The sequence below is a fragment of the Pseudorca crassidens genome, chromosome 18 (genome assembly GCF_039906515.1).
Source record: "Pseudorca crassidens isolate mPseCra1 chromosome 18, mPseCra1.hap1, whole genome shotgun sequence".
In the NCBI taxonomy this organism is placed as follows: Eukaryota; Metazoa; Chordata; class Mammalia; order Artiodactyla; family Delphinidae; genus Pseudorca; species Pseudorca crassidens.
This window is the reverse complement of record NC_090313.1, coordinates 6,288,500-6,297,051: the sequence shown is the minus strand read 5'-3', so window position 1 is coordinate 6,297,051 and position 8,552 is coordinate 6,288,500. Positions and strand designations below refer to the sequence as shown.

The 8,552-nt window shown below is 45.2% G+C and overlaps 1 protein-coding gene across 2 annotated transcripts in view; it reads right to left on the bottom strand.

Moving 5' to 3' along the window:
* Window positions 1–4,630: 4,630 nt before the first annotated feature.
* Window positions 4,631–8,552, bottom strand: part of EFNB2 (ephrin B2) — a 46,183-nt gene continuing 42,261 nt past the window's right edge. For both annotated transcript variants that reach the window (XM_067712854.1, XM_067712853.1), the window contains one exon: window positions 4,631–8,318. In XM_067712854.1, the coding sequence (XP_067568955.1) occupies window positions 7,930–8,318 (389 nt within the window). In that variant the 3' untranslated portion in view covers window positions 4,631–7,929. The remainder of the gene's footprint in view (window positions 8,319–8,552) is intronic.

Genomic DNA, 8,552 nt, shown 5'->3' with positions numbered 1-8,552 from the left:
GCATGTAACTGAGTTTAACGTTAGGAAGTCTCAGTGAGTGTCGCAAAGAATCCAAGTGCAGATGATTGGCCTCGGGGGAGGGGCAGCTATGCAGTTTGCCTGGGGGTCATACAAGGACCCAGAAGTTCCAGACAGGGGGCCCCAGTTCCGTGGGGTGTATGCTTTCTCTCAGGCAGAGGGCACTTCATCAAAAGGACGCAAAGGAGTCCAAATACAGTAAATTACACATGTAAAACAAAGACATTTGGGGTTCTGTTTACAGAAACTTCTTACACCTTTCTCAGCATCCTGAGTGATATGCAGATTTCCCAGGTGATAAAGAACTAACGGACCAAATAACTTACAGACTCCAGTGAAGGATGTAGCAAGTTGGGAGCTTTTCCTGTAGCGTTGTTGTTTTTCCCACTTGAGAGATCCTGGAGCTAGACATTCATCTCCACTACTTTTTTGGTTTTCCTTTCATGTTGCATTAATGAAGCTACTATACAAAAATGATATACCTCAGAGGCGTCTTGTGTTTGGCTTAAGGTTTCAGTCGATTTTAAGCAGTTTTCTTTGATGACGTGTATCTCCTCTACTGTTCTTGAACTTTTTAAGATAGAGCCACGATGGCTTTAACAACAAAACACACACAAAAACTCTAATCTCTTTATTAAGCATGAATGGCACTTAGGAAATAATAGTTCCATTATCAACCAAAGGGTGTTTTTTTTAGTCAGGCAGTTCTTTGCCACAGACTACAGAATCAGAGGTGTAAATAATAAAGGAGATATAAATAATAAGCATGTGTTCCAGATACCAGTGTGGAAAGAATGACTAGTAAACAAATGAATCTCAAGTGCAGGGAAGACAAAGCAAACTTGGGCTCAGTTAACTGGTGGAAGAGAACACTGCCAACAGCTAACACATTGCCTGGCCCCCGGTGGACCCTCGAGAAATGTTTAAATAGAAGCTGGGGGCCTGCTTGCAGTGACCTGACAATGTTTTTAAATAAAGACAAAAGAGTTACAGGCATGCCTCATTTTACTGTGCTTGGCTTGCCTGTTTTACAAACTGAAGGTTTGGGGCAACCCTGAGTCAAGCAAGTCTATCGGAGCCATTTTTCTAAAAGCATTTGCTCACTTCATGTCTCTATGTTACATTTTGGTAATTCTTACAATATTTCAAACTTTTTCATTATTGTTGTATTTGTTATGGTGATTTGTGGTCAGTGATCTTTGATGTTACTATTATAATTGTGTTGGCGTTTTTTTTTTAGCCATAAAGCAATTTTTAAATTAAGGTCTATACATTTTTTAAGACATAATGCTATTGCACACTTACTAGACTACAGTATAGTGTAAATATAACGTTTATATGCACTGGAAACTCAAACAATTCACGTGACTCGCTTTATTGCGGTATTTGCTTTGTTTTGGTTTGGACCCAAACCCGAAATAGCTCTGAGGTGTGCCTGTACTTGAAAATTATGGACAAAAGCCTGAAAACACAAGAACAGGGCTCCCAGTTCAATCAGTATGTGTAGATGCTTAGTTATTGGATCTTTCTGAGATTTAACGCAAGGAAGGGGTGGAGAACAGCAGAGCTCAGAGTCCGGATGCGGGCTCTTGATGCGGAGAGGGTGAACGGTCAAGTGCAGCCCAAAGCGGGGTGGGGTCTGGCTGTGAACAGTCTTCAGAGCTTTGCCCGTGGGATGCCAGGACAAATAGAAGCTTGCATCGAGATGCTTTTGAACAGCTGAAAAGACTGATGGCTTTGCTTCAAATCCTATAAAAAGTTGAAAGTAACCTTCAGTGTGTTGGAGGCCCACCCTCTCGCTTTATAGGTGAGGATCTGGGGTGCAGAACACAAAGCAATTTGCTAAAAGGCCATGGAGACAACGGTAGCAGGAAGAGAGCAGGAAGCCAGGTCTCACTTTCATTCATTGGACACATTTATCAACAATTTATGATTGTCCATAAACTGTGTGGGTATCATTATTTCTCACGCTGTGTACTTATGTCTCTGGAGATTTTTTATAAGGAGGTTGGCTGTTTCTTAAAATATAATTAAGGGGAAGCTGGGACAAAGTGAGAGAGTAGCATTGACATATATACACTACCAAAGCTTGCTGCTTTGTGACCACCTAGAGGGGTGGGATAGGGAGGGTGGGAGGGAGGCTCAAGAGGGAGGGGATATGGGGATATGTGTACATATGGCTGTTTCACTTTGCTGTACAGCAGGAACTAACACAACATCGTAGGGCAATTATATTCTAATAAAGATATTTAATAAAATAAAATATAATTAACTTCATATGAAGAATTGTTTCTAAGAGGTTCCATTAGTCAGTCCGTTTACCACAGTATAAAAATCTTGAGATGAATATATCTTCAGCTTTGGGGGCACAGTTTAATCACTAAAAAATTGATTCGTCTCCCTGGTATGCTATACTTTACTACAAAAATACAATATTTTAATATCCCCCCAATCTTTGATAAATCATTCTCTACCTGGAAAAATGAGGGGTAGGAAATACCCTTCTATTACAACACAGAAATTTGCCTTCGAGGACGTCTATTGTGTAAATATCACAAACAGAATCCCAAATTCATTGAAAACGGAAACAAAAGAACATCCAGGTCCTCTGTACTTCAGAAGCAATTATGTCTCCTTTTGGACCACCTGAAGACCTATTTGCTACCCAACCAAAAAGTGGGGTAATTTATCCTTTGCTGCATATAATAGGAAGTCAGTTTTACTCCTCTGGGTTTTATTTTATTTTATTATTTTTTGCGGTACGTGGGCCTCTCACCGTTGTGGCCTCTCCCGTTGCGGAGCACAGGCTCCGGACGCGCAGGCTCAGCGGCCATGGCTCACGGGGCCCAGCCGCTCCGCGGCACGTGGGATCTTCCCGGACCGGGGCACGAACCCGTGTCCCCTGCATCGGCAGGCGGACTCTCAACCACTGCGCCACCAGGGAAGCCCCTGGGTTTTATTTGTTTTCTTCTTTCGCTGATTCTTCTCTGGGTTGGGTCCAGAGACTGACAGCAAGCTGCAGAGTCCTGACACTGATATTTTATTGATTTTTTTTTCTCATTTCCATTGTGAACCTTTATCACAGTGTTTGAACGGGCAAACTGTTTTTACCGAAAAGGAAATGGACAACAGTGAGAGATGTTCCGAAGAGTTACCAGCTGGCCGGTCAACACTTAGCAACGCAGGGCAGGGACGTTTCAACAGCAGGGCCACTTTTCAAACAAAACGAGGAGCGGCCGCTTTTACAACCTCTGCGAGAAGTTTCTGTACGTGAGATTCCTTCTCGCTGGTTGAAAAGAATAAACACCAGGCACATTTTATTCTTCTCAGTTGAGGTTGGCTTATTCAGTTGGGAAAGTGTGGTTTCAAAAACAAGGTGGAAAAGATGACACTTAAATCGTAACAGGGGTCACAAAGTCAAAGTTGTAAATGCAATATTTCGTCATTGTTTTCGTTTACTCAGACTAATCATTTGTGACCCTGGTAGGTGGGGTCCAGCCTTCAGCTTAGTGACGTGGCTGTATACTGTGCCTCGAAACTTGGATTTGCAGTGAACGGGCGGTTAGGGACAGTGAAATAACGTGATGGAGAAAATGAAACTACTATTCAAGCACCAACTGAAACTGGGGGCCTCTGGAGAATTTTGTTTTCGTTATTTGGAAGGAGAGCGTTTGTTCGACAAACATTCCTTTAGTACAAGTCTGCTGGGCCAGTGCTGCAGAGATGCAGTCTTTCATGAGAATCTCCTGAGGGGCTTTTGAAACACACAGATTCTTCATTTACTGGGGCTGTGATCTTGGGCAAATCAGTCTGGGCTGGAACAATGTCTGGCTCCTTACTTCAGGGGCCCTTTCTCATCCTCCCAACCTAAAATACTTCAGTCCTTAAGGTAAGGATTAACCAGAGTTAATGCAGCTAGAGATCTGAGCACTTCATGGTGACTAGTAGTTGCTTCTGCCGTGCACAGCTCTGCCCTCAGATCTCATAGGAAGATGAGGGTGGGTGTCTGATGATCAATCTTAAGACCTCAAAGACAACGAGAGTGGGGAAAACACTCAGTGCACCTGGTCAGTTTCCCCAGGAAGGCAACAATGAAAAGGGTGGTTAAATTCACCACTGGCCCCTGACTTGCCTCAATCCAGTATCACAACACGCGCTTTCACCATGTTACAGTATGTTAAGACTTTTTCCTTCCTCCTGGGATTATTTTGTGAAGAAAAGTAAAGCAGTCGATAGCAAACTGCTCTGCTTGAATGGAAACTAGATCATCTTGAACTAAGCGTTGGGATAAAAGTCCCTCTTCTTCTCCTGGCTACTTTCACTCAGTGCAGGTCAAACTGCTCAGGATGAAGAGGATTTTATAAAACTTTATGCTAAAACGTGAGTTCAAAAGATTTATGGGGAAACCAGTGGGCTCATGCTGCAACGCCGCAAGATTAACCTTCGCGTGTGTGCACGGCCTGATTTGAAAAATGGGCATACACGTGCCCATGGGCAGAAGGGTCTTGATAACTAATCACAGAGAAACAGAGGAGGCAAATTAAAATAACAAACGAAAAAGAAAGAAAAAGGAAAAGAAAACAAGAAGGAAAGGAAAATACTTTGAAGGCGCTTTTTCCATAGGAAAAAAGTATTTTATTTTTTTAAGAACAAATGCAGTTTGAAACAGATTTGGAATGTGACTTCACGGATTTCATCTTCGGGGGGCTAACTGCAATGTGGAACTAAAGCAGATCAAAAACTTATGACAGGCTATCAAAATAAAACAAAGAAAAGAAAAAATATTTATAACTCAAGCATAATACTGCGTTACTTACAAATTGGACAACGAAATTTTAAATAAATATTCATGGTACATAATTACGGCACAAATATGCAGCAATTTGGCAACCTTTTATACCATTTTGTTTCCTCATTACAGTGCAAAGGGGAATGACACTGCCGTTTAACACGCTGTAGCTACATACATTGCAAAATTCAGATTTTATACAAAACATCTTGCCTAGACTTTATAAAAAACCAACATTGCTCTATGTACACAATCTGGGTAAGAAAAGCCATTTCTGTCTTGTTTTCATGTGTATTTTTATTAAAAAGGTGAATAAGGCTACTGTAACACCCCAAATCCATATACAGTAAAATCTGAACCTATTTACAGCATCTTCACTTAAACATTATGGTGCAAATTCCAAAGTCGGATGACTAGGGATGAGAATACAAGGAAGGCATTTACAGTAACTTTCCAAAGCTGAACCAACTTCAAATAAAGGGACAGTTGGTAGATTGTCATATTCTGCACCACACACAAAACAGACGCACAGAACACTGGTCAATTGCTTGCAGGTAACTCTTCAACAATTCATCTGATTTTTCACAGTTTAGCATATACCCAAAATGTAGCCAACTGATGATACACACCTTTGATTTCATTAAAATCAGACTATTTCCCATTTTTCCCCCTTCTTGCCCCTCTCCCCCATCCTAAAGGTAATTTTTGATGGCTCACAAGAAAATCTTGTATGAATGCACGTACAGGAGAGGTTAGGGTGATGGAAAGAATTACATATGTACTGTGGCCGATCACCATGGCAACCTTCCACAGAAATATGATATAGATATATATAATATATATTGTAGATATATATTATACATATATATACACATGTATACCACACACCCACTCACGCATACACACACGCACTTTGGACCAACATCATTTTCAGGTTCAGGAAATAGAGAAGAATTTCTGTGACAACTCATTTTTGCAGGTATTCACTGGAGGTTTGAGAACCTTAAAATGCTGTTGCTACGTTTATTCTTTTCTCCCAATTCAGAAAGCAAAGTGTTACCATAGTAACAGGACTATGTTAAAAGATGTCTATTTTGCATAGCACATAAAAAGTAGGTTTCCTGTTTACTCACTTCTTTTCCCAGAAGGGAGGGGGAGAGGGGAGGGGGAGAGAGGAAGGAAGGGGGTCAGGCTGAACTTTCAGCTGAAACCCCCTCGATGTGACCCGGTGGATTCTAGCGAACACTTCAGCTCACAGGGCAAAGGGAAAACACAGCACAGAAAATAAATGCCGGCACGTCTTGTCATTGTCGAAAACGATGCAGTAACACCGATTTCCTGGTATTTGGGGCTTGCATTTCCTAATCTACGGTGACGCAAGATGCCTTCAGAGGACTGGGTTATTTTTGTGTTTGCTCCCATTATTGTTATTTTTGGAGTGATGTTGTTTTTCCCAGAAGTAGCTGTCCAATTTTTTTTTTTTAAAGCACGGAGCATTGGGACCACTTAATCGCCACAAATGAATTTCCCATCTTCTGGTGTGGATCGTGTGCAATCTTAAAGTATATATTAGTAAAAATCTTTCACTTTATATCCCTTGTGTTCTATATATCTATTATAAATACATCCTACCTTCCTTCTCCCCCTCGACATCATAATTTATTTCGGTCCTCGGGACTCTAAGAGGTTTGCCATGTGTGCCTCACCTTGATACAGGGCCCCGAGCTGTGGCCTCGCTCAGTACCTACCCCTTGGCCCTCGCGGCCAGGACAGCACCGCCATAAACCAAAGTGTCCTAAGGCGCAGTGGGGAGGGGAGCGGCGGGGAAGGGGCATTGGGGGGGCCGGGGAGTCTGACCTACCTTTTATATATGAGAATGCCTTAATAACGTCGATGATGATGGAATTACAGCCTGTGTGACCTTTGGCTTTTAAACTTCTAGGTCAGATTTGGCTCTCTGCTAATCTCCTAAATGCTCTCCCTGTGTTGAATAAAATGTGATAAGTATAGCAGCTGAGTCTGCCTTAAACATTACCCAAAGCAGACCGACGACTTTCCTACAGCTTCACCGCTGTACATCCTATTGCCAGTACCACGAGAGTCCTGCCGGTGTCCATCCGTCCCTCCAAGCCTGGCCCTCTACCAACAATGCCCCTTTGTTCCACCCAGCGTAGAGGGACTATTTCTTTTTTTCCTGTGCATTGCTCTTTGATAAGAGTGAATTCCTTCAAATGCACCCTAATCTACCGTGTGTGTCGTTGTGTCTCCTACTTGCCTCTTAAAATCTTAGCAAAACCAAAGTGCTGTGCTATCTAATTGGAGTTTTCCCTCCCAACTCTGCTTCAGAGGTGGCAGAGCTGAACTGCCTTTGCAGACGGCCTTTCCCCCGGCCCTCCCTCCCGTGAACTCCTCACCTTCCCGGGCTGACAGCCTAGTATCTGACTGGAAGGCTCCTTATTAGCAAACAAAATTTCTATCCTTGTATCGCCCATTCGGCGGTAGCTGCTGCAAACAGATGAAGCAGGAGACGCCAAACGTTATTAATGTCTCATTAGTGATACGGAGTGTGGCGTGAGAAGAAATCTCATGTGAAGGCCTGCAGCGCCCTGGATGACAGGAGTGTGTGCAACAGTGAGGACTAAAAGCTAGCGCTCTCCGAGAGCCTCACGCGGCCAGAGTCTGTGCGACAAGACAAGTCCGGGGTGCAGCTCGGGGGGGAAGGGCCACGCCCGAGGCGGAGGACGGCCTTTCCAGGCCCAGCAGCCTGGGGGCCCTGGGACACCTGCCCGGGATGCTCCCGCCCACCGACCGCTCTGTCTCCCCTCGGCTCCTGCGGAGGCCCGAACGCCCGTGGTACCCGGAAGAGGAGAGGGGCGGGGCGCGCGCGGTCCCCACACGCATCTTCCACGCGAGTCTTCCAGCTGCCGGGGCGCATCCTTTGTCACCGCGGCCGAAACGCTACAGACTAGTAAGCTGTCCGACTCCACAGGGCTCTCCCGAGAAGGAGTGTCCCCTCTCCCCGCTGTGCGCCAGTCCGTCGCAGACACAGGGGGCCTCGGACCCTCCGCGGGCGGCAGCGGGACAGTAAGTTTCCTCCGGGAAAGCGAAGGCACCGCCGAGGCTCAGACCTTGTAGTAAATGTTCGCCGGGCTCTGCGGCGGCATCTCCTGGACTATGTACACGGGATGCCCGTAGTCCCCGCTGACCTTCTCGTAGTGAGGGCAGAAGACACTGTCCGCAGTCCTCAGCGGGATGATGATGTCGCTGGGCTCCGAGCCGTTGTTGTTGCCGCCGCGCTTGGGCGTGGCCAGCGTGCTGAGCGACAGCGTGGCCGTGTGCTGCGGCGAGTGCTTGCGGTGCCGTCTCCGGTACTTGAGCAACAGGACCACCAGCGTGATGATGATGACGATGAAGATGATGCACCCTGAAGCAATCCCTGCGAATAAGGCCACTTCGGAACCGAGGATATTGTTCCCAGAATGTCCGGCGCTGTTGCCGTCTGTGCTGGAACCTGCAGGGGGTGGGAAAGAGCAGCCGGAAGAGTCACCGCTCTCGCCGGGGCTGGCCGGCTGCTGGCTGGCCAGAGACTTCCCTGGCAGCTAGACTGGCAAACCAAGCGCCTCGTTCAATAGCTAAATGCAGGGATAGATTTAGGAGGCTGGGAATTAACAGATACACACTACTATATATAAAAGAGATAACCAACAAGCACCTACTGTAGAGCACCGGGAACTCTACTCAATAT